The sequence below is a fragment of the Onychostoma macrolepis genome, chromosome 14, assembly GCF_012432095.1.
Source record: "Onychostoma macrolepis isolate SWU-2019 chromosome 14, ASM1243209v1, whole genome shotgun sequence".
NCBI classification, from domain to species: Eukaryota; Metazoa; Chordata; class Actinopteri; order Cypriniformes; family Cyprinidae; genus Onychostoma; species Onychostoma macrolepis.
In genome coordinates, this window is record NC_081168.1 from 21,714,702 (window position 1) to 21,740,741 (window position 26,040).

At 36.9% G+C, this 26,040-nt stretch overlaps 2 protein-coding genes across 12 annotated transcripts in view; one reads left to right on the forward strand and one right to left on the reverse strand.

Annotated features, from left to right (window-relative positions):
- Positions 1-25,277, reverse strand: dhrs13l1 (dehydrogenase/reductase (SDR family) member 13 like 1). 6 transcript variants are annotated; one of them, XM_058797101.1, is made up of 9 exons: positions 25,188-25,277; positions 19,596-19,648; positions 18,969-19,087; positions 18,632-18,755; positions 5,638-5,868; positions 4,573-4,691; positions 4,289-4,412; positions 1,256-1,582; positions 1-562 (listed from the first exon to the last, which is right to left on the reverse strand). In XM_058797101.1, the coding sequence occupies exons 4-9, from the start codon at positions 18,726-18,728 to the stop codon at positions 300-302; spliced, it is 1,161 nt and encodes a 386-aa protein (XP_058653084.1). In that variant the 5' UTR covers positions 18,729-18,755; positions 18,969-19,087; positions 19,596-19,648; positions 25,188-25,277; the 3' UTR covers positions 1-299. The 6 variants fall into 6 exon arrangements, with proteins under 6 accessions (XP_058653084.1, XP_058653086.1, XP_058653083.1 ...); XM_058797103.1 differs by lacking the exon at positions 19,596-19,648 and having other exon boundaries at positions 25,188-25,205; XM_058797100.1 differs by lacking the exons at positions 19,596-19,648; positions 25,188-25,277 and adding an exon at positions 20,597-20,691.
- The window catches only part of casp3b (caspase 3, apoptosis-related cysteine peptidase b), a 29,826-nt gene continuing 12,899 nt past the window's right edge, over positions 9,114-26,040 (forward strand). For 2 of the 6 annotated variants that reach the window (XM_058797107.1, XM_058797108.1), the window contains exons 1-2: positions 9,114-9,216; positions 25,077-25,128. In XM_058797107.1, coding sequence (XP_058653090.1) covers positions 9,129-9,216; positions 25,077-25,128 — 140 coding nt within the window. In that variant the 5' untranslated portion in view covers positions 9,114-9,128. Of the gene's footprint in view, positions 9,217-20,692; positions 21,103-21,194; positions 21,830-21,940; positions 22,007-23,395; positions 24,386-25,076; positions 25,129-26,040 lie in introns of those variants that run through there. The other 4 variants (XM_058797113.1, XM_058797114.1, XM_058797112.1 and 1 more) reach the window with 4 other exon arrangements.

A 26,040-nucleotide genomic window follows, 5' to 3' on the forward strand; every position in this document is an offset into this window, starting at 1 on the left:
ACGTCAAGAATACTTTCTTTTTTATTATTCATGGTGCATTTCATGGTGGTAAAGTTTGAAATGGTGCTTAGTCTTTTAGACCCTTTGTCCTCTAATGCCCCATCTGAGCTTGTCTGATAAGAGGATCATAAGATGCTTTAGGCTAGAAATGATCACAGGGGCTGTTTCATGTAGAATTTCAATTTTCCCACTTTTAAATATGACTCTGTGTGCTCAGAACTCTGCCTGAAGGACACATTAATATACCAAAAGAAAGAAATACCAATAATTTTCTCACAGCAGTGTGTGTGTCTGTGTATTCAAGCCATGCCACATAACTTCTCACTAATGTCCCACAGTTTTTTAGCGATTCCATCATCTCTGGCCTCGGGCTTGACTTGCACCAGCTGACTGTCAGAAAAGTATCGTCCGCTCAGGTGCTCGATGTTCTCTTGTAGTGCGCCGTACAGCGTCGTCTGAGCCCCGGACACCGGGTCAGTCGCCCAGAACTTAATCATGATGGCCTTGATAATGCGCATGTGCCATTCATTGATGTCACGGGTGAGCTCTGTTCTTACCGAACCTGAAACAAACAAAATATGGAGAACAAACCATTAGAGGATAAGAAATGGATGCAAGAGGCTAGATGCTTCTGATTTTTTTCCCTGTTTTTTCTGGATCTCTGCTGTTTTCAGGGTTTCTGGGTATCTAATTTGCCCTTCCATGAATTAAGGCCTTAAAAGATCTTACATTTGAGCAGAAAGTCATCACTACATTAAATGTTGCATGCACTGTAAAAAAATGAACATCTGAGGAGCTGAAGTGAATTAAGTTCCAATTGGCAGACATGTGTCCCTTTTTTAATCATAATTCAACTCGTTTTAATAATTTTTTCCAGAAAACAAGCTATTTTGTGAGTAAAATTAGTTAAAAAGTATTGGATACTGGTTAGAAGTTGTATTTTCAAACTTTGAAGTGCTGTTGATACCCTTCCTCAGATAATATATTGTGTGACCTATTGTGTACCCTTTAATTTATTCCTTAAAGTTTCTTTAAATGGTCTTAAAAAAGCTCTTAAAAGGTTTTACATTTGCCCTTTTGAAACTTGCAGAAACCCTGTTTTGTGGCAGTAATCGCTAATGATTATGCAAAGAAACACTTAGGAATCTTTGTTGTACTTTTTTGTACTATTAAGCAGTATATGTTTGTTGTAAATGTTTTAATTAGTTATTGGCAAATAATACTCGCATATTGAAAACTCTCATTGACCACTAACCTGGATGGAGACTGTAGCATGTGACGTTGGTTCCCTCCAGTCTCTTGGCCAGTTCATGAGTGAAAAGCACATTACAGAGCTTGCTGTTGGCGTAGGCCCTGAATAAATCAACGTCAGATGATCCCAGAGCAAGCTTCTTGTGTGTGTTGATGCAGTCAAAATCAATAGTGCCCAGATCATGACCACAAGACGACACATTGACCACCCTGCTTGGCCCACACTCCTTGAGACGCTCCAACAGAAGACTGGTCAGCAGGAATGGACCGATGTGATTGACACCGAGGATCATGCCGAGGCCATCTTCAGTGCGTCCTGGAGCGGCCAGTGCTTAACAACACAACAAACAAGTATCAGTCATGCTGGTATCACAAACCACAGCTTACGCTACCAGTCAGAATTTGGATTTTTACATGTTTTTGAAAGAAATCTCTTATGCTCAAAAATACAGTAAAAACTGAAATATTATTTCAGTTTATTAAAAAAAACGTTTTTGCTGTTGTAATATATATTGCAAAAAGTAATTACAGCATCTCGCAGAAGAGAGTACACCCCTCACATTTTTGTAAATTATTATATCTTTTCATGTGATAACACTGAAGAAATGACACTTTGCTACAATGTAAAGTAGTGAGTGTACGGCTTGTATAACAGTGTAAATTTGCTGTCCCCTCAAAATAACTCAACACACAGCCATTAATGTCTAAACCGCTGGCCACAAAAGTGAGTACACCCCTAAGTGAAAATGTCCAAATTGGGCCCAAAGTGTCAATATTTTTTGTGGCCACAATTATTTTCCAGCACTGCCTTAACCCTCTTGGGTATGGAGTTCACCAGAGCTTCACAGGTTGCTGCTGGAGTCCTCTTCCACTCCTCCATGATGACATCATGGAGCTGGTGGATGTTAGAGACCTTGCGCTCCTCCACCTTCTGTTTGAGGATGCCCCACAGATGCTCAATAGAGTTTAGGTCTGGAGACATGCTTGGCCAGTCCATCACCTTTACCCTCAGCTTCTTTAGCAAGGCAGTGGTCGTCTTGGAGGTGTGTTTGGGGTCGTTATCATGTTGGAATACGGCCCTGCGGCCCAGTCTCCGAAGGGAGGGGATCATGCTCTGCTTCAGTATGTCACAGTAAATGTTGGCATTTATGGTTCCCTCAATGAACTGTAGCTCCCCAGTGCCAGCAGCACTCATGCAGCCCCAGACCATGACACTCCCACCACCATGCTTGACTTTAGGCAAGACACCCTTTTCTTTGTCCTCCTCACCTGGTTGCCGCCACACACGCTTGACACCATCTGAACCAAATAAGTTTATCTAGGTCTCATCAGACCACAGAACATGGTTCCAGTACTCCATGTCCTTAGTCTGCTTGTCTTCAGCAAACTTCAGAAGAGGCTTCCTTCTGGGATGACAGCCATGCAGACCAATTTGATGCAGTGTGCGGCGTATGGTCTGAGCACTGACAGGCTGACCCTCCACCCCTTCAACCTCTGCAGCAATGCTGGCAGCACTCATACGTCTATTTCCCAAACACAACCTCTGGATATGATGCTGAGCACGTGCACTCAACTTCTTTGGTCAACCATTGCGAGGCCTGTTCTGAGTGGAACCTGTCCTTGTTAAACCGCTGTATGGTCTTGGCCACCGTGCTGCAGCTCAGTTTCAGGGTCTTGGCAATCTTCTTATAGCCTACACCATCTTTATGTAGAGCAACAGTTCTTTTTTTCAGATCCTCAGAGTGTTCTTTGCCATGAGGTGCCATGTTGAACTTCCAGTGACCAGTATGAGAGAGTGAGAGCGATAACACCAAATTTAACACACCTGCTCCCTATTCACACCTGAGACCTTTTAACACTAACTAGTCACATGACACTGGAGAGAGAAAATGGCCAGTGGTTTAGACATTAATGGCTGTGTGTTGAGTTATTTTGAGGGGACAGCAAATTTACACTGTTGTACAAGCTGTACACTCACTACTTTACATTGTAGCAAAGTGTCATTTATTCAGTGTTGTCACATGAAAAGATATAATAATTTACAAAAATGTGAGGGGTGTACTCTGCTTCAGTGAGATACTGTAATTCCTGTGATGCAAAGCTGAATTTTCAGTAGCTTTTCTCAGCATACTGTTTTAGAAATGTTCAGGGTAGGATTGAAATAATAATAATAATTTTAATATTAAATAATGAAACTAAGAATTTTTTATTATATTTTGATATTTTATATTCATCACATATGTACAGTGGGGGGAAAAAATATTTTAGCTTCTAGAATCTAGAGGGCACATAGTCTGAAGTAATGAATTTAGGTAAAGGGGTGCAGCGCCAGTGGTGGTTTTGTAGGCAAACATTAATGCGCTGAATTTCATGCAAGCAGCTATTGGTAGCCAGGGCAAATCGATAAACAGAGGTGTGAAGTGCATTCTTTTTGGCTCATTAAAAATTAATCTTGCTGCCGCGTTCTGGATTAATTGTAAAGGTTTGATAGAACTGGCTAGAAGACTGGCTCCAGCCTGCACAGAACAAGAGCTTGAAAAAGGAGTTGTGAAGCATGATCCGAAAGAAAGGGCCCAATCTAGACCTACTCCCGCGGGAACCAACGCAACAGGGTGCGGCGCGAGACAACTTTTGATGGGTGAGTGCGGGTGCGGGCAGAAGTGTGTGCGCGGGATGAGGGAGAATAAAATTAATCGCGGGACTCCCGCAAAATAGAGATGATCTAAGCATAAAATGTCTAAAACATATAAATTGTTATTTATTTAGAAGAGACGTGGTCCAAGAACTGAGCCCTGAGGCACCCCAGTAGTTAGATGCTGCGACTTGGACACCTCACCCCTCCAAGATACCTTGGAGTATATTTCACAATATTACTGTTTTTGCTGCATTTTTTATCGAATATATAGCCTTGGTTGAGCATAAGTGACTTTAAAAACATTAAAAATCTTAATTACTTAAAGCTCTTGTCAGGTAGTGTATGTATGTTGAAGTTAACCTTAGGTTTAGGAGTTGGTTAGGTTTGCTTTTTAAGTTTTACCAGCGTTATTGATGAGCAGGTCCAGTCTGGGCTCAACCTTGAGGAAGGTTTCGGCAAAAGATCGAATGGATTTCTGACTTGCAAGATCCAGTTGCATAAAGATCACAGCATCATTCCCAGTTTCCTATTAGCAAAATATCAGAATGTTCTATCAGATACAACATTTGTACAATAGATAAAGCAGGAAGTTGTAGCTTAATTAATGCACACTGTCCTCTAGAAATATTCACTGACATCTAGCCCCGGTCTTCCCAGATCAGAGTAGAATCAGAGCTGTCGCTCACCGTCCTGATTTCTTGTGCTGCTGCTTCTCCTCTCTGTTTGCTGCGGCAGGCCAGAATCACTCGGGCTCCTCTCACGGCCAGCTCTGCAGCAGTCGCCTTCCCAATGCCAGTGTTGCCACCTGTCACACACAACAGATGGAATATGTATTCTTTGTTGTTCCAGCATAGACAGACACAGAGTCACAGCTTCGTGTTAAGTATTTGCACGAGCTGAACTTTATTTAGAACAGTAGCTAATTCTTTCCATTTTGACTCCAAAGCCCCTATCGTCCACATTAATATTCAAAAACTAGAAAAACTTTGTATTCATAATAAATCTTTCATAGAATATTCATAGTATTTGTTTCAGTGATATTTTAGTGTTACTGATATAGTTCTCATTAATATTTTTATTACCTTTTTATTTTTTAATATCAATTATATTAATTTTAGTTACAGTTTAGTAATTTTGTTATATGCTTTTGTTTGTTATTTTTATTAGCTTTTTAAAATTTATTTTAGTTGTTTGTTTGGTTTCTTTCTTTCTTTTTTCTTTTTCTTTTTTTTTCTTTTTAGTAAATTTAGTGCTAACTTAAACTTATCTCAGTTTTTTTTTTTTTTTTTGCCCAGACTACATTTTACATATTTTATTTCTGCTTTATTTTAATTAACAGTTTTTTTTATGATAAAAATATTATGATAGTAACTCTAAAGAGAAGAAAAGAATCATCCAAACATCCCAACTCTGTTACATGCAGTTCTGTGAATTTATAGGAAAGAAAAATTATATGAGACCTCTTTAATATCACAAAAATGTTACATTACATTAAATTAAATTCACTGAAACATAATCATTTTCAGACTCTTGCTGCTCAGATTTTTAACGTAGAAAAAAAGACTCCAGTAATCTTACAGAAGACTTTTCAGTGACTCAAAATGATTCTTGTCATATCTGCTATATTGCTTGTCATATTCTATTTTCATTTCTTCTAAGGAATTTAAGGAGAAACATCTAAGACGTTGAGCCCCAAAAGAACAAACCCTGAGAAAACTTGCAGTGTAAACTTTTGAACAAATTTCACCTACCCGTTACAATGATCGTTTTCCCATATAGTTTGACAGTGCCGGTGAATGTCTTCCTATGAACAAAAATCCTATGAGCAATAAAATATGCAACCAATAAAACTACAATAAATAAAAAGAAAATCATGTTTGCAGTTGTGAGCGTAGCAGATATCCACATACAGAAACTGAGTAAACTGCAGAAAAGCCACGCCCCTCTGTAAACGCTGCCTGATAGTCTGGAATGTGGGTGTTCTATAACAAATCCAGATGATAAAGTACATTTACTCTGGCTCTTTACAACACAGTGACGCTTTTGTGAAATTAAAGAGCTAAAGTCACGGATGCATGATAAAGAGAAATATGTTACTGTGTTTGTAAATGATTCTGTGCCTCAGGACGTTCCTCACCTTTTCTCCAGTCCGTTTCTCACAGAACTGATGACGGCTTTAGATGTTTGACTGTAATGGGGTGAAATATCTTGTTTTCTCTTTGTTAGTGCCTACAAGTTTTGTTTTTCAAAGGATTGCACAACTGTATTGTCACAGTAGGCTATTTTTTATGTGTACAGATACTTTTCCTTAAGCTATAGCTACTTTAATAAGTGTTTGATAACGCTTTAAATTTATGAATAATTTTGTCTGACTCTTTGTCAGTGAACTTTATTAGTAGAAGCCTGTTTCAGAAGCCTATCCATTTATTTTTGCTATTGCCTACAGCTCTAACAATCCTTTTTCCAATCTAATAATGACTTTGCACTTTTCTGTGTCAGAGGTTTTGACTCCAGACAACCTCCATAAATCAAAGAGTCACTAATGAGTTCACTTTGTTGTTTGGCCACACTACTATTCAGTACACAGTGCTGTTATTATACATACCGCCACACTCTGGCCAAATGAAGGTGATTCAGCTAGATATGCTCAAATGTATGTGCAATGACAGTCAAACGTTTGAAAATATTAAGATTAAAAATAAAAAAAAAAAAAAGATCTTCTTGCATTCAGAAAAGCTACATTTTAAACAAAGACACTGTTATTATTGTTATTATTATTATTATTATTTGAATATATCTTAATGTAATTTATTTCTTTGAAGCAAAGCTGAATTTTTAGAATCATTACAGTCTTCAGTGTCAAATAATCCTGCAGATAATATGCTAATTAGCTGTTCAAGAAAGAAAAATTTCTTGTTATTATATAAAATATATTTTAGTGGAAACTAATTCGTTTTAAAAATTTGGAGTGAGTCAAATATTTCACAATTTTACAGATTTAACTGTATTTTAAAACACATAAATGCAGCCTTGGTGAGACGTCTTTAAAACAAAGAAAAAAAATATATATATATTATTTTATTATTTTTGTGTAATGCCGTATCAGAGATTGTCTTATTGTCCGTATCATCACATTATTCATCCTATGTTACTGCGCATGCGTAATCAGAAGATCTTTTTGTGTGTGTGTGTGTGTCCCTTTAGTGACCATGTCAAACAGAGGACCCAGGGGTGAAGACACTGTGGACGGCAGACTGTATGTGATTTTGATGAAAATGAATTAGTTCACCCAAAAATTTAAATTTACTCACCCTCAGGTCATCCAAGATGTTTATGAGTTAGTTTGGAGAAATTTGAAGTAATTTAGCATTACAGCACTTGCTCACCAATGGATACTGTGCAGTGAATGGGTGCCGTCAGAATGAGAGTCAAAACAGCTGATAAAACAATAATCCACAAGTAATCCGCACCACTCCAGTCTATCAATTAATAAATTGTGAAGTGAAAGCTGTGCGTTTGTAAAAAAAAAAAAAAAAAAAATAAAAAGATCTTCTTGCATTCAGAAAAGCTACATTTTAAACAAAGACACTGTTATTATTGTTATTATTATTATTATTATTTGAATATATCTTAATGTAATTTATTTCTTTGAAGCAAAGCTGAATTTTTAGAATCATTACAGTCTTCAGTGTCAAATAATCCTGCAGATAATATGCTAATTAGCTGTTCAAGAAAGAAAAATTTCTTGTTATTATATAAAATATATTTTAGTGGAAACTAATTCGTTTTAAAAATTTGGAGTGAGTCAAATATTTCACAATTTTACAGATTTAACTGTATTTTAAAACACATAAATGCAGCCTTGGTGAGACGTCTTTAAAACAAAGAAAAAAATATATATATATTATTTTATTATTTTTGTGTAATGCCGTATCAGAGATTGTCTTATTGTCCGTATCATCACATTATTCATCCTATGTTACTGCGCATGCGTAATCAGAAGATCTTTTTGTGTGTGTGTGTGTGTCCCTTTAGTGACCATGTCAAACAGAGGACCCAGGGGTGAAGACACTGTGGACGGCAGACTGTATGTGATTTTGATGAAAATGAATTAGTTCACCCAAAAATTTAAATTTACTCACCCTCAGGTCATCCAAGATGTTTATGAGTTAGTTTGGAGAAATTTGAAGTAATTTAGCATTACAGCACTTGCTCACCAATGGATACTGTGCAGTGAATGGGTGCCGTCAGAATGAGAGTCAAAACAGCTGATAAAAACAATAATCCACAAGTAATCCGCACCACTCCAGTCTATCAATTAATAAATTGTGAAGTGAAAGCTGTGCGTTTTAAAAAAAAAATAAAATACTCAAAACAAGTTCATGATAATGCTTCCTCCAGTGAAAAAGTCCTTCCAAATGTCCTGTCACATCAAAATCCATAAATATATTTGTATAGAACTGTTTTGGACTGTTTTCACTCATAAACTGTTAATGTTTGTCTTATGATTCAGTGCATATTTCTATCCTGATTCAGACAAGACCATTTTTTTCACTGGAGAAAGCAATATTTTAGCCAGAAGCAACTTTTAGAAGTTACATTTTAATGATGGATTTGTTTCTTACAAACATGCAGCTTTTCTCTTCACAAGATGTTAATTGATTGACTGGAGTGGTGTGGATTATTGTGATGTTTTTATTAGCTGTTTGGACTCTCATTCTGACGGCACCCATTCACTGCAGGGGATTCATTGTTGAGCAAGTAATGTAATGCTAAATTTCTCCAAACCTGTTCAGATGAAGAAACAAACTCATCAACATCTTGGATAGCCTTAGTTTGAATACATTTTCAGCAAATTACCATTTTTGAGTGAACAATTTTTTTAAATGTCTTGAGATTTTCGACATCATCTGCATTTTTTCATGACATTTGTTAAAATCTTTTTAGCTGTCTAGACTTCTTAAACTGTTGTGTATTCATGGCAGATATGAAAAGTTATTTGGAATACATGTTTTTTTTCATTCATTTTTCCAGGAAGCAGTCAAAGGTCAGAGGTCAGCAAAATAAACATCTTTAACCCTAGGAGCAGTTCAGAGACAGCAGAGGTCACCACCATCCTCAGAGGAGCTGACAGACGAGGATGAAAGTTTTGTATGCCTCATATCTTCATTTATCAGTATCTACATGTATGATATATGAAATATGGCCCTTTAATTCAGTTTGTCCTTTACAGCACCCGAGCATGGAAAAGTCTAAGCGAGTAAAGAGGAGATCGTCCAGTCAACAGCAAAGTGACCACAAACAAAAAAGGAAATCTTCATCTTCATCAGGTACTAAACAAGACTAAACAAGTTGCAAAGTTGTTTGTTAATGCAGATGTGTGGTGTTTTTCATTTATACATGCATTAAATGTTTTAATAGTGTGCAGTGAAGCTTGTCTTGGTTCTGGCAGTATTTTTTCCAATTTATTGTCCACTTCAAAAAATATACAGGTCATATAATTAGAATATCATCAAAAAGTTGATTTATTTCACTAATTCCATTCAAAAAGTGAAACTTGTATATTATATTCATTCATTACACACAGACTGATATATTTCAAATGTTTATTTCTTTTATTGATGATTAGAGCTTACAGCTCATGAAAGTCAAAAATCAGTATCTCAAAATATTAGAATATTACTTAAGACCAATACAAAGAAAGGATTTTTAGAAATCTTGGCCAACTGAAAAGTATGAAAATGAAAAGTATGAGCATGTACAGCACTCAATACTTAGTTGGGGCTCATTTTGCCTGAATTACTGCAGCAATGCGGCGTGGCATGGAGTCGATCAGTCTGTGGCACTGCTCAGGTGTTATGAGAGCCCAGGTTGCTCTGATAGTGGCCTTCAGCTCTTCTGCATTGTTGGGTCTGGTGTCTCTCATCTTCCTCTTGACAATACCCCATAGATTCTCTATGGGGTTCAGGTCAGGCGAGTTTGCTGGCCAATCAAGCACAGTAACACTATGGTCATTAAACCAGCTTTTGGTACCTTTGGCAGTGTGGGCAGGTGCCAAGTCCTGCTGGAAAATGAAATCAGCATCTCCATAAAGCTTGTCAACAGAAGGAAGCATGAAGTGCTCTAAAATTTCCTGGTAGATGGCTGCGTTGACTGTGGACTTCAGAAAACACAGTGGACCAACACCAGCAGATGACATGGCAGCCCAAATCATCACTGACTGTGGAAACTTCACACTGGACTTCAAGCAACATGGATTCTGTGCCTCCACTCTTCCTTCAGACTCTGGGACCTTGATTTCCAAATGAAATGTAAAATTTACTTTCATCTGAAAAGAGGACTTTGGACCACTGAGCAACAGTCCAGTTCTTTTTCTCCACAGCCCAGTTAAGATGCTTCTGACGTTGTCTCTGGTTCAGAAGTGGCTTGGTAGCCCTTTTCCTGAAGACGCCTGAGCGTGGTGACTCTTGATGCACTGACTCCAGCTTCAGTTCTCCTTGTGAAGCTCTCCCAAGTGTTTGAATCAGCTTTGCTTGACTGTATTCTCAAGCTTGCGGTCATCCCTGTTGCTTGTGCACCTTTTCCTACCCAAATTCTTCCTTCCAGTCAACTTTGCATTTAATATGCTTTGATACAGCACTCTGTAAACAGCCACACCTTTCAGTAATGACCTTCTGTGACTTACCTCTTTGTGGAGGGTGTCAATGTTCGTCTTCTGGATCATTGCCAAGTCAGCAGTCTTCCCATTATTGTGGTTTCAAAGAACAAGAGATACCCAGAATTTATACTGTAGGGATGGTCATTTATTCAAACTCAAATGTAAATATTCTAATATTTTGAGATACTGATTTTTGACTTTCATGAGCTGTAAGCTCTAATCATCAAAATTAAAAGAAATAAACATTTGAAATATATCAGTCTGTGTGTAATGAATGAATATAATATACAAGTTTCACTTTTTGAATGGAATTAGTGAAATAAATTAACTTTTTGATGATATTCTAATTATATGACCAGCACCTGTAGGTTGCATAAAACCAACTGAACGGCACAGAGATGAATCACAACATTGCAAAACATTTGATTTTAAAATGTATTGGGAATGCAGAATTCTTCTGGAGGGCCAGTGTCCTGCACAGTTTAGCTCCAACTTGCCTCAACACACCTGCCTGGACGTTTCAAGGATAACTAGCAAGACCTTGATTAGCTGGTTCAGGTGTGTTTGATTAGGGTTGGAGCTAAACTATGCAGGACATTGGTTTTGTGAATTTATGCTAATTCAAAAATCTACATAAACTTGATTCTTAATGCTGTGTTCTTACCTGAATGATTCACAGCTGTGTTTTTTTGTTTAGTGATAGTTGTTCATGAGTCCCTTGTTTGTCATGAACAGTTAAACTTCCTGCTGTTCTTCAGAAAAATCCTTCAGGTCCCACAAATTCTTTGGTTTTCCAGAATTTTTGTGAATTTGAACCCTTTCCAACAGTGACTGTATGATTTTGAGATCCATCTTTCCACACTGAGGACAACTGAGGAACTCATATGTAACTATTACAGAAGGTTCAAATACTCACTTATGCTCCAGAAGGAAAAACCATGCATGCATTAAGAGCAAGGGGGTGAATCACAGGTCTTTTCACTATTACTTATGCATCAAGAATACTTTCTTTTTATTATTCATGGTGTATTTCATGGTACTAAAGTTTGAAATGGTGCTTAGTCGTTTAGACCCTTTATCCTCTAATGCCCCACCTGAGCTTGTCTGATAAGGGGATCATATAGAGACGATGCTTTAGGCTAGAAATGATCTCAGTGGTGTTTTAGGGGCTGTTTTTGTTTATTTGGGCCCCATGTTATCACAGAAATTACAAAGTGCACGTTTTGAGTGAATGAACATGCAAAAATCAGGATAGATATGATAAATATGAGTAGTGAATAAGTGCAGCATCTTGTTTATGCCAGGAATGTTTAAACGTTTAATTGCCAGACCAGGGTTATAAAAAAATAAAAAATAAAATACAAGTGAAATAAACTTTATAATAATATAAACATAAACTGGAAAAAAAAGAAAATTATTTCTAGTCGCCAAGGCAGCATTTGCTTTCGTAGCCTATAACTTGTACTAAAATAAGTCAAACTGAAATTAAAAAAAAATAAAAATTACTTAAATTCTAATTCAAATGAGAATGGAAAATATAAAAATGAGAATTCAAAAATGTTAATAAATACTTAATAAAAAAGACATCTATCTGCATATTGTGCTTGCATACTTTAGCATAGTTATTTTTTCATTTAGCAGACAAATCAAAACCATTTTATGACTGAGAAATAAACAAAAGTTATTCATCCAAGATATATTTTTAATTTGAATTTAATGTGAAAATATGAAGGAGAGTTGGGCAACATCAAAGGAGAAATAATTAATTTCTTTCATGCCTTTCATAAGTATTCAGACTCAGTATTAAAAGTCAGTGTTTAAATGCTTTGCTTGGGCTGAAATAGAATAAACGCTTTATTTAAAAAAAAGTGTAGTTAAAATCATGGCCAATAAACAGGTCTGCATCAAGCATAAAGGGCTGTAATGAGTCCATTCTACCCGATTCTAGGTTATTTTTTGAACATTTGGATGAGTTTTTTTCTTCCGCGTGTGCATTTATTGTTTAAGTGTAGCTCCTTGCACAGAACATGATGTGTGCACACCTTGTTAACCAATGGATATGGGGTGTGCATGCTTTTCCGTCAAGTTCCTTGAGAATGCAGAAAAACTGCCATGTCACTGCTGACACTTGATCTGAATGTTGTGAATGGGCGTGCAGATCAGTTTGATTGTACAAAACCAGTATAATGTCTCTTGCTTGTATGACTGACAGCAGCTGTCTGATCATGTCCTCTGCACCTTGCCAGTCAAGATAAAAAGACTTAAAACTATTTTTTTGGGCTTGCACAATGGGAGAGTCTAGTGGTGCATTTTGTGTTTGGCATTTAAGGAAGTAGCATTTAAAAAGCACTTGCTTCTACCATTTAAGTGGCATCTAAAATGCACTACTTTCTCAACAAATTGCAAGTTTAATACACTTACAAATGGTTTTTATCATTAATTCATTTTTATTTATTAATTTATTTATATTTTTATACCAAATACAGTACAAATAGCTGTACATTGTACAGTGTGTGTGTCTTTGTATTCAAGCCATGCCACATAACTTCTCACTAATGTCCCACAGTTTTTTGGCGATTCCATCATCTCTGGCCTCGGGCTTGACTTGCACCAGCTGACTGTCAGAAAAGTATCGTCCGCTCAGGTGCTCGATGTTCTCTTGTAGTGCGCCGTACAGCGTCGTCTGAGCCCCGGACACCGGGTCGGTTGCCCAGAACTTGCTAATGATGGCTTTGATAATGCGCATGTGCCATTCATTGATGTCACGGGCGAGCTCTGATCTTACCGACCCTGAAACAGATCAAACACAGAAAACAAACCGTAAGAGGGTGAGAAATGGATACAGGAGGCTAGATTATTTGTTTGTTTTTTGGATTACATGTATTAAGGACTTAAAAGGTCTCAAATTGGAGCAAAAGTCTTAAAGTTCAGAAAGTCATGGCATTAAACGTTGCATACACTCCAAAAATTATAAATTGTATTTTTGTCTTGTTTTCCAATACAAGTATCTAAACATCCTTAAGTCAAGATCCATTTACTTGGGATGCAAACTGAAGATATGCAGCCTTGTTTAATTGAGAAATTGAACAAAATTAAGGGAATTAAGTAGATTTTTCTGCATCCGTTGATATTTCCCTTTTTATCATAAATTCACTTCATGTTGATACAATTCTCAGAAAACAAGACTTCTTATGTCATTGCTGCATCTACTTTGAATGAGCTCAAAAACTACAAAAAATTAGGAAGAACATCATTTTTGTACAATGTGATCAGAAAATACAGTAAAAGTTATTTCCATATTCTAGTTAAGCTATTTGTATGTGTATAATCAATTAGTAATGGAGATCGGTTGCAAGTTGTATTTTCTAACTATGAAGTGCTGTTTTCCCTTGATATTTGCATTTAGAGAACATGCTGACGTATTGTGTTTGTATACACTTTAATTTATTCCATTAATTTTCTTCAGTTGGTCTTGAAAATGATTTAAATTTTCCTTCATAAAACTTGCAGAAAACTTGTGATTTGTGGTAACTTTTGTTGCACTGCTCTATTAATGGAGTCATGACATGGATTTTATATATATATATATATATATATATATATATATATATATATATATATATATATATATATATATATATATATATATATATATATATATATATATTACTTTGAGGTGTATTTACAATGTTAAAGTTTTTGCAAAAAAAAAAAATACATGGAAAAATGGATTTTCAACCCTCATTCTGACTCTCTTTCTAAGACGACCGGTTTTAAGGGGCGGGTCCTTTAAGGCTTGTCAGGAATCGCCCACTGTTATGATTGGCTAACGTCATTGCACAGGAAATAGTATCAACACCCCCTCGCTATTGCATGTGAGGGTTTTGACAACATGATAAAAAAATGGTCATTTCCAGACAAAGCATTATGAAATCATTTACTTCCGGTTTGTGACGCAGCTACAGTCAGATCTAGTACTTCACGCTTCATCTTTCAACAACTGTTTCTTTGTGAACTCTCCATGACACTGTACCTCATTTACAAAACAAAATACTCCGAACAATCCTCTAACACGATCTGAGATGCCATTAAAAATAAACAAACTATCAGCTTGTTCCTTATGCTGGGATCCTTCTGATATCTGTACAAAGATGCAAGCGAGCTGTTTAAACCAAATGCGTCAAAGCTAACGTTCCTTCATTGCATTTGTCCTGACGACACACACGAGCGTGTGGACTGTGTCAGAAAGTGAACACGCATTTCTATACTGTATCCAGTGTAGACAAGATAGCGGCAGTGATTGTAATTTCTACTTTTGAAGCTTGATTAAATAAATGCTTTGTTTATAATGAGGAGGATGTTTTAAGTTATGAAACTTGTAGGATCTTTTAATTGGTACAAAGACTTCTTTTATACCAAAAGATCAAGGGAAATTTGATTTCTCATGTCATGACCCCTTTAAGCATTACATGTTTGTTTTACATCTATAAATAGTTATTGGCAAATAATACTCACATATTGAAAACTCTCATTGACCATTAACCTGGATGGAGACTGTAGCATGTGACGTTGGTTCCCTCCAGTCTCTTGGCCAGTTCATGGGTGAAAAGCACATTACAGAGCTTGCTGTTGGCGTAGGCCCTGAATAAATCAACGTCAGATGATCCCAGAGCAAGCTTCTTGTGTGTGTTGATGCAGTCAAAATCAATAGTGCCCAGATCATGACCACAAGACGACACATTGACCACCCTGCTTGGCCCACACTCCTTGAGACGCTCCAACAGAAGACTGGTCAACAGGAATGGACCGATGTGATTGACACCGAGGATCATGCCGAGGCCATCTTCAGTGCGTCCTGGAGCGGCCAGTGCTTAACAACACAACAAACAAGTATCAGTCATGCTGGTATCACAAACCACAGCTTACGCTACCAGTCAGAATTTGGACTTTTGTTAAAAAATACAATAAAACATTGATATTAAAATTTTAAATATCTTTTTTTCTGTTGTAATATATTGCAAAATATAATTAATTTCTGTGATGCAAAGCTGCATTTTCAAAAGCTTTTCTCAGCGTACAGTTGTGGAAACTTTCAGAGTAAGATTGAAGTAATAATTATTTTAATACTAATTAATGAACCTAATAAGAATTTTTATAATAATTTATATAAGCACAAAATTGCAAAAATGTTGCACAATACAGTGGGGCAAAAAAGTATTTAGTCAGCCACCAATTGTGCAAGTTCTCCCACTTAAAAAGATGAGAGAGGTCTGTAATTTTCATCATAGGTATTAGTGACGCGCGGATGGCGGTTACATCCGCGGGCGCTGCGGATAATCCGCGGGTCGGGTGGGTCGGGTAATAAAATATTGCATTTTGATTATTTGCGGGTGGGTCGCGGGTGGATAAGATAAATCATTAATCATGCAAATTTTATAACTACATTTTCTAAAATATGAACGTGTTTTAAATAGGATACAGAAATTGAATAAACTGTAAATCAACATATTAAAGTTATTCAACAAAACATTATTTAGTCAAGAGCAGTGAGGGATTTCCTCTGTATTTTGTTGTTGATTAACATTAATGACAGACGGCACAGCTTTATTACGCTGCTGTCACAAGACCTGTTTCACAGATCCAATACTTATACATATGCGTTTTCTTTCGCAATTTAAGACAAAACCGACATTATGAGGATACTCGCCAGGACGACCATTTTGACGTTATTTTGTGTGTATTTGGCCACTTAAGCGCAACAAGCTGTGTTTGTTTGTTCGCAGCGCGCGCTTTGGATGCGACTGCAGCGCACAGAAAAGCGCCTCTGGAGCGCACGAGTACCGAAAGACTTAAAAAGACGTGCAAATAATACATTTCTGTGACGATGCAACAATGACCGATTAGGCAATTGACAATTCTGTCAACTGTACCGAAACGCGAGCTAAAGTCTTGTATCGCAGCGTGCAGCAGCACTAGATGAGCCGATGTGAAGAGAAGGTCAAAGAGAGAAGACGCAGTACAGCTGAATCACTCACGCTGTTTTCAGATGACTTGTGTGAATTTATTTACTCATCTAACCTACACGCTATATTGAATAAATGTTTTGCAGGAATTTCCCTCATTTTAAAGTCGAAAGCTGCGGGAATATATGCGCAATCCCACACCGAAATTCAGGACCTCCTGATTAAGCGTAATTCTACTGTAGGCCTACATAGAATTGTGAAACATGACTTTTCCAAAACTTTCTGGGTTTATTTATTTTTCCAAAACTTTACAGGCCTGGAAATTGCTGTTTTAAAATCCCATGACTTTTCCAGGTTTTTCATGACCGTATGAACTCTGAATGCGACGATCGGGTGCGGTTATCTAAATCAGACAAAAATATAGGTGCGGGCGGTTGGCGGGTGGATAATTTATTTGAAGCTGCGGATTCGGGTGACGTTTTAGCTCATCCGTGCATCACTAATAGGTATACCTCAACTATGAGAGACAAAATGAGGGGGGGAAAAATCCAGAAAATCACATTGTAGGATTTTTAAAGAATTTATTTGCAAATTATGGTGGAAAATAAGTATTTGGTCAATAACAAAATTTCATCTCAATACTTTGTTATATACCCTTTGTTGGCAATGACAGAGGTCAAACGTTTTCTGTAAGTCTTCACAAGGTTTTCACACACTGTTGCTGGTATTTTGGCCCATTCCTCCATGCAGATCTCCTCTAGAGCAGTAATGTTTTGGGGCTGTCGCTGGGCAACACGGCCTTTCAACTCCCTCCAAAGATTTTCGATGGGGTTGAGATCTGGAGACTGTCTAGGCCACTCCAGGACCTTGAAATGCTTCCTACGAAGCCACTCCTTCGTTGCCCGGGCGGTGTGTTTGGGATCATTGTCATGCTGAAAGACCCAGCCACGTTTCATCTTCAATGCCCTTGCTGATGGAAGGAGGTTTTTACTCAAAATCTCACGATACATGGCCCCATTCATTCTTTCGTTTACACGGATCAGTCGTCCTGGTCCCTTTGCAGAAAAACAGCCCCAAAGCATGATGTTTCCACCCCCATGCTTCACAGTAGGTATGGTGTTCTTTGGATGCAACTCAGCATTCTTTCTCCTCCAAACACGACAAATTGAGTTTTTACCAAAAAGTTCTATTTTGGTTTCATCTGACCATATGACATTCTCCCAATCCTCTACTGGATCATCCAGATGCTCTCTAGCAAACTTCAGACGGGCCCGGACATGTACTGGCTCAAGCAGGGGGACACGTCTGGCACTGCAGGATTTGAGGCCTTTGTTACTTTGGTCCCAGCTCTCTGCAGGTCATTCACTAGGTCCCCCCGTGTGGTTCTGGGATTTTTGCTCACAGTTCTTGTGATCATTTTGACCCCACGGGGTGAGATCTTGCGTGTATGTCTTCCATTTTCTAATAATTGCTCCCACAGTTGATTTCTTCACACCAAGCTGCTTACCTATTGCAGATTCAGTCTTCCCAGCCTGGTGCAGGTCTACAATTTTGTTTCTGGTGTCCTTTGACAGCTCTTTGGTCTTGGCCATGGTGGAGTTTGGAGTTGGACTGTTTGAGGTTGTGGACAGGTGTCTTTTATACTGATAACGAGTTCAAACAGATGCCATTAATACAGGTAACGAGTGGAGGACAGAGGAGCCTCTTAAAAAAAAGAAGTTACAGGTCTGTGAGAGCCAGAAATCTTGCTTGTTTGTAGGTGACCAAATACTTATTTTACCGAGGAATTTACCAATTAATTCTTTAAAAATCCTACAATGTGATTTTCTGGATTTTTTTTTTCTTATTTTGTCTCTCATAGTTGAGGTATACCTATGATGAAAATTACAGGCCTCTCTCATCTTTTTAAGTGGGAGAACTTGCACAATTGGTGGCTGACTAAATACTTTTTTGCCCCACTGTATTTCTGTTTTTATTGTATTTTTGATCAAATATATGCAGCATTGGGTGAGCTTAAGTGACTTTAAAACATTAAAAATCCTAATGAATTCAAGCAGGTAGTGTATGTATGTTGAAGTTAACCTTAGGTTTAGGAGTTGGTTAGGTTTGCTTTTTAAGTTTTACCAGCGTTATTGATGAGCAGGTCCAGTCTGGGCTCAACCTTGAGGAAGGTTTCGGCAAAAGATCGAATGGATTTCTGACTTGCAAGATCCAGTTGCATAAAGATCACAGCATCATTCCCAGTTTCCTATTAGCAAAATATCAGAATGTTCTATCAGATACAACATTTGTACAATAGATAAAGCACGAAGTTGTAGCTTAATAATTAATGAACAGTGATAAAGCGATTTTTCATGTCTTCAGTGTTAAATAGTTTTATTGCACACAGTCCTCTGGAAATATTCACTGACATCTAGCCCCGGTCTTCCCAGATCAGAGTAGAGTCAGAGCTGTCACTCACCGTCCTGATTTCTTGTGCTGCTGCTTCTCCTCTCTGTTTGCTGCGGCAGGCCAGAATCACTCGGGCTCCTCTCACGGCCAGCTCTGCAGCAGTCGCCTTCCCAATGCCAGTGTTGCCACCTGTCACACACAACAGATGGAATATGTATTCTTTGTTGTTCCAGCATAGACAGACACAGAGTCACAGCTTCGTGTTAAGTATAGCTGAACTTTATTTAGAATAGTGATTATTTACATTTGGACTCCAAAGCCCCAATCGTCCACATTAATATTCAAAAACTAGAAAAATGTATATTCATTATAATAATGCACATGGCATTTTAAGATTTCATTAATTTATGTGACTTCCCTGGGTCTTTAAGTCACACTTTTCATTACAATATTAATTTAAGTAATTTGAAATAATCAAGTTTGCTAAAGGTTTTTAGTAGGTTTGGTTGCTTTTTTCTACTCCATAGAAAACTCTGTTTATCTATTATATTGTATGACATGTAATGCATTTGTTTCAGTGATAGTATTACTGATAGTTTGTATTATTTTTAATTACATTTTATTTTCTTAATGGCCAATAGTTGAGCTAAAAGAACAACCTCTGAGAAATCTTGCACAGTGTAAAAAAGTCACCTACCCGTTACAATGACTGTTTTCCCATATAGTTTGGAAGTGCCGGTAAAGGTCTTCCTATGAACAAAAATCCTATGAGCAATAAAATATGCAACCAATAAAACTACAATAAATAAAAAGAAAATCATTTTCTCGGTTGTAAGCGCAGTAGTCAGAAGTCTTCGACTGATCTGCGCTAAACCTCCATCTTAATATCTGCATACAGAAACTGAGTAAGCAGTCAAGCCATGCCTATCTGTAAACACTGCCTGATAGTCTGGAATGTGGGTGTTATAACCATATATATGTACATTTACTTGGGCCCTTCCACAACACAGTGAGGCGCTTTTGTGAAATTAAAGAGCTAAAGTCACTGATGCATGATAAAGAGAAAGGGGCGCCGTTAGGGGGGAGTAGCCTATTCCATTTATAAAGTGATGAATATGCAATATTATTTTAGGTTTGATTATTTAATTTCTGTACTTCAACACCTACAAATCTAAAACCCCAAAACATCTTTAATTTGTATTTTTGTTCTATTCATTTATTTGTGTTATTGCTTGTAATTTGTTCATTTGTTCCTCTTAATTTACTGACTGTTCACTTGTCTTCAATGATGTTTGAACTTTATATTTGTTAGGCTAGTAGTTTTTGCTGTGGTATTGAAATTTGAATTGTAAAATTTAACTGGTAGCCTATATAAATTTGGTGTTATTTAAGCTTATTTATTGTACAAGATATCAGGTCAAAATTATAACTTCTTTTTTTTTTTTTTTTTTTTTACAAAAAAGTTAGGCTACTTGAAATAAAATATTTCAGTTACTTGAAATAATATAGCTAAATATTAACAGATAAATTATTTAAATTTCTTATTCCGTTACTTTCAATTTCTTATTAAGAGTTAAAAGAAAAAAATAATTCATCTGGAAGAAGGGGGCCCAAATTTCTGTCATGCATACCCCCCTTAAAACTCGTCATGGCGCCCCTGTGTTTGTAAATCATTCTGTGCCTCAGGACGTTCCTCACCTTTCCTCCAGTCCATTTCTTCTTCTTCTTCCTCTTCTTCTTTTTTTACAGTTTAGAACGTGGTGGGACTACTAAGATGACAGCTTTACATGTTCGACTGTAATGTGGTGAAATATCTTGTTTTCTCTTTGTATTGTTATGCAGTTGCCTAAAGCAAATGCCTACAAGTTATGTTTTTCAAAGGAGCAAAGGAGTTCAATACTGTCACAGTATTGTATGTGTACAGTTACTTCTGACTCTTTGTCAGTGAACCCTATTAATAGAAGCCTGTTTCAGCATGAGTGTTTATTTTTGCTATTGCCTACAGCTCCAACAGTCATTTTTCCTTTCTGATAATGACTTTGCACTTTTCTGTGCCAGAGGTTTTCGCTCCAGATGACCTCCATAAATCAAAGAGTCACTAATGAGTTCACTTTGTTGTTTGGCATTCAGCAGCCATACCAGTGGTTCCCAGCCTGTGGGGCGCCAGAGTTCACAGCGGGGCGCGGGAGCAGATATACTTTGAGGTAGGGCCATAGACTGTAAAAAAAAAATGGACGTAGTGTCCGTGACGTCACTCATAGGTTTCTGAAGAGCTTTTTTGAAGCCTAAAGTGGGCGGAGCCGACAGCCGCCATCTTGGAAGCGCGTCACCGCGCGTCACTCCCGGATAATCGAAAACGGGCAAAAAGGCGGGTGAAGCTGAGCTGAAATCACGCCTTTGGTCTAAAATTAGTTATTGATCATTTTGGGACATTAATGAGCTCCTTTATCATGTGTATAAGTATCATGGAGAAAAGCCCCGGAGAAACCAAGGCAGAACACAGTATAACATCAGTTACCGCTCTTTGACTTTGTTTTTGTTTGCATTCGTTAGTCAATACTGTGCCAGCCTGGAGTTATACGGTATTCTGCCTTTGTTTTACTGTCCATTAAAGTCTACCGCGTTTATTGTGTACTTCTATATCTGTTGGCACTTCATTAGACAAACAAATGAGAGAGATCGCGATCTAACAAACTGCTCCATATAACAAAGCACTGTAAGCAATAACGATTCGATAACTTGGCAACAATAATTAATCGTAAATAATCTTTAAAATATTTTTTTTCTTTTTATAATGCAGATTATTCACTCAGTGCCAGCTGTCAGTCTGGGGCTGCACACTTCTGCACGTGAGGACTCAAATGCTGTGACTGCGTATCACACATAAAATCAATAACTGTTCGCAATTAAATCCTTTTCCTTCCTTTTCTTGTAAGTCGACAAAATCCATTGCAATGAACGCCATCGGAGATGTTTAATTCACAATCATTCGGAGCATTATTCCTGCTGGCGTTCACATTAATCCACAAATCGTTCTTATAGGTGGCTTACGTGAACCTCGCTCCACCAAGACGATATAAATCCGCTTCAGCTATGTGTCTGCATCAGGTCAGTAACTAGTTGGCGTCTGTCGAACAAGTGCGGAAACGGTACTGTGCTTGCAGCGCGTGCTCAATTGCACGCACAAAGGTGCCTGTATCATTTCATATCAAAGTGCGAAATAAACTACGTGCATGCAATGTCGTGGTCATTTAAGTCGTGATGTTACCAAAAAGGCGATTAAAGCTGCCTTAAAACTGTGCGTGCATGTAATATATTTTATATGAGAAACATTTAAGAACATGTGAAATGGTTTTCAAAACTGTCCTGGAGCAGCCCAGCACTGTCTCCCTCATCTTACACACCCGATTCAAGTCATAAAAAAACCCCAGGGTCAGTCATAAAAAAAAGATGCCATTAAAGAAATATTTAAAAAATATATACTGTCTTTATGTTGTTTGTACATTCATTTGAAGATTGAATGTGAAATTATTGCAATATAAAATTATATTTAAAAACTTTAATGTTAGGTGGGATTAATCGCGATTAATTTCAGAAAAATGTGCGATTAATTAGTTAATATTTTTTAATCGATTGACAGCATAAATCTTAATATGCCATTATAGGGGTGTAAATCAGATAGTTTGTCACAATAAGATAAGATATCGATTCACATACCCAGCGATAAATCTGCCGATACCTCAAAACATTCTACGATACGATTTCGATACAGTTCGATTCAGGAATATATTGATTGATTTATCGATATTATGACATTATGTAGGCTACCTTATTTTAAACCACCATCTACATTTTTATTAACTCACAAATGCAACCAAAATATAGCTAACTTGAACATTTATCTGAAATTTCCACATCCTGTAGCCTACCTCAATTGGGACAAAAAAATAAATAAATAAAAAAAGGCCTACGCTTTTTTTTTTTTAAATAAAGTAAAATATGTAATTGGAATAATAATTATAAAAAGTCATTGTCACACACAAGATCAGTAGGCCTAATCTTATGATATGACAACAGTCAAGAATGTGTTTCCGGCTTCTATGCTAAAGTGTACAATGTGTAAAATAGTGTACATAAAATAGTGTACATCCTCACAAGGAAAAAACAAATATGTGGATGTAGGAAAATAAATATTAAATATTTAAATTAAAATCACAAAAAATAAAGCTGTTAAAACTTATTTTTAAGACTCTCTTTTTTGGCAGATAACCAAATTACAAGCAATAGCAGAAAATAAATACAATAGAACAAAGACAAATTAAATAAACCGTGCTTTTCAGGTTTTGCAGGTAGGTCTAAAAAGAAAAGGTAGCCTACAGAAATGTTTAAATTATAGGCCTATATGTAAAATAACCCAGCATAGTCTTCACAGTATAAATTAGCCTAAATAAATATAGATTCATCTTTTAAGTTACAAAATGTGTTCAGTCAAGAGCAGTAACAGATTGTTTTCTTTGACACAGGTTTATTGTTAGTCTGCTTTCACTTCAAAAACGTTTCCTTTCTCAACTGCAGCCTATACGTTAAGACATATGCCTAACCGACTGTTTACTGTATTCGCAAAGACTCGCATTAATTTTGTCTGTGTTTATACATCCATGCACACAAAAATCAGTTCCGTCAACTATCCTGAGTGAATTTAATGCTCGCTTTGTGCCGCCTTCTGGCAGTCCTTACATCGCGTCCTGACACACGAGTTTGAACGAGAATTCATGCGTTGACGGTAAAGGCTACTGCACAGACGGACATTGCATGAAAATGTGGACAGTGGCAAAATAAGATGCCTATTTATACTACAGATAGGCTATCGATATTTTACGCGTGACATCGATACATCGTATCGACGCTTGATCGATGTATCGATCAATGGATCGTTATTTAAGATATTCCTTTGAAGACTGGAATGATGCTGAAAATTGAGCTTTGCTTCAGTGTCAGATGATCCTTCCTGCAGATAATATCCTGTTTTGCTGCTCAAGAAACATTTATTGTTATTATATAAAACATATTTTAGTGGAAAGTCACAATTAAGTGTAGTTTACTTTTAAAAGTTTTGAGTGAGTCAAATATTTCACAATTTTACAGTTTTAACTGTAGACTATTTTAAAACACATAAATGTAGCCTTGGTGAGCGTAAGAGAGAGAGAGAGAAAAACATTCAAATCGTTTATGATTTTTGTGTAATGCCTTATCAGTGATTGTCTTATTGGCCGTATCATCACATTATTCATTCAATGTTACTGCGCATGCATAAAATTTGGGTTTCATTGCATGTGGGTAGAGCCACAGAATCCTAAGATGTTGAATGTTGAATGCTTGGTTCTCAATATTCATAAGCCTTCTCACTGGAAGGTAGATCCAGATCATCAGAACTATAGGCTACTTGTTTCATTTCTTTTCCAAAAGGAAACATCTGACAACACAGTTGTAAGTTACTTACTTTATTCACATTACTGATCACCATTGCATCTTTACCTTTCCTTTTTAACTGATCAGTAAGTAATGTGCTTTTATTAATTAATTTAGTTCTGAATGTGTTTACATGTTTTTGATGACAAATGGATTTAGATAACAATGTGATGTAAATGTGTGTAAATGCCACTGAAGAGAATCAATAAGGAGCCTGTGTGTCATTGTGGAAATTTCTGAAGTAACAAGATAAAATGAGGTTTAGTCTTGTGTGTTTCTCCCCAGCTGGTTGAGGTAGTCTAAGACTAAAACTTGTAATGTAAAAGTAAAGAAGAGTAACAAAACTCACAATTCTTTTGATTCATAATGTGCTGTCATGAGCTCGTCTCAGTAAAGCGAAACTGACCTGCTTTATGATATTCTGCAATAGACTAAAAGTACCTTCAGTAAACAAGCTCTTAGATGTTTGTAAATTCCAGATTTATCTGATCATCATGGCTTTTAAGCGTCAAAGAAGATAAGTTATCTTTTGGCAGTTTAGAGGAACTTGTTACACCCTGTTGTTTTAAAGAGAAGTGCTTTGGGCAAAATGTAACCATATACTGTACTTCTGGGTAAATGCTTAACACAAATTCCTAAGGAACTGTGTCATGAATGTATCAGTAGAATTATTTATTAGAAGATCCTTTTTGTGTGTGTGTCCCTTTAGAGACCATGTCAGACAGAGGACCCAGGGGTGAAGACACTGTGGACGGCAGAATGTATGTGTGATTTTGATGAAATTTAATTAATAGTTCAACCAAAATGAAAATCTACTAACCCTCAGGTCATCCAAGATGTTGATGAGTTAGTTTGGAGAAATGTAGCATTACATCACTTGCTCACCAATGGATCCTCTGCAGTGAATGGGTGCCGTCAGAATGAGTGTCAAAACAGCTGATAAAAACATCACAATAATACACAAGTAATCCACACCACTCCAGTCCATCAGTTAATGTCTTGTGAAGCAAAAAGCAATGTGCCTGTAAGAAACAAATCCATGAAACTGTTGTTTCCTCCATCCATAATAGTGCTTTCTCCAGTGAAAAGTCATTTTATCTGAATCAGGAGAGAAAAACGCACAGATCATGCAACTTTCACAAAACACTCCAAATCAGTTTTAAATAAATATGTGGGTAGATTTCGATTTGAGAGGACAACATGGGATGTAATTCTTGTAGATTACGGATCCATTATGGACCAGAAGCAACAGTTAAAAGTAAAAAAAATAAATAAAAACTTGATGTATTGTATCATACAAACAATACAAAACAAACAAGATGTTAGTTGATGGACTTGAGTGCTATGGATTACTTGTGGATTATCGTGATGTTTTCACAGTTGTTTTGGACTCTCATTCTGATGGCACCCATTCACTGCAGAGGATCTATTTGTGAGGAAATACAAAGAAATTGTCAGTATACTTGCTATGCTGTTGAAGGTGTGTAAGAGACAACTTCATGTAAGGTTGATTTCTCTGAACACTTCCTCTTATGCCGAAGTTCATGTAAAGCTTATGAATCTGACTATAAAGTCAGTGGGATACATTGAAGCTTTGCTTTAAATAATGACTTAAATTTGGGTCCAGTCCTCAAATAAAGATTTTGTCACACATACTACTGGACACATACAGG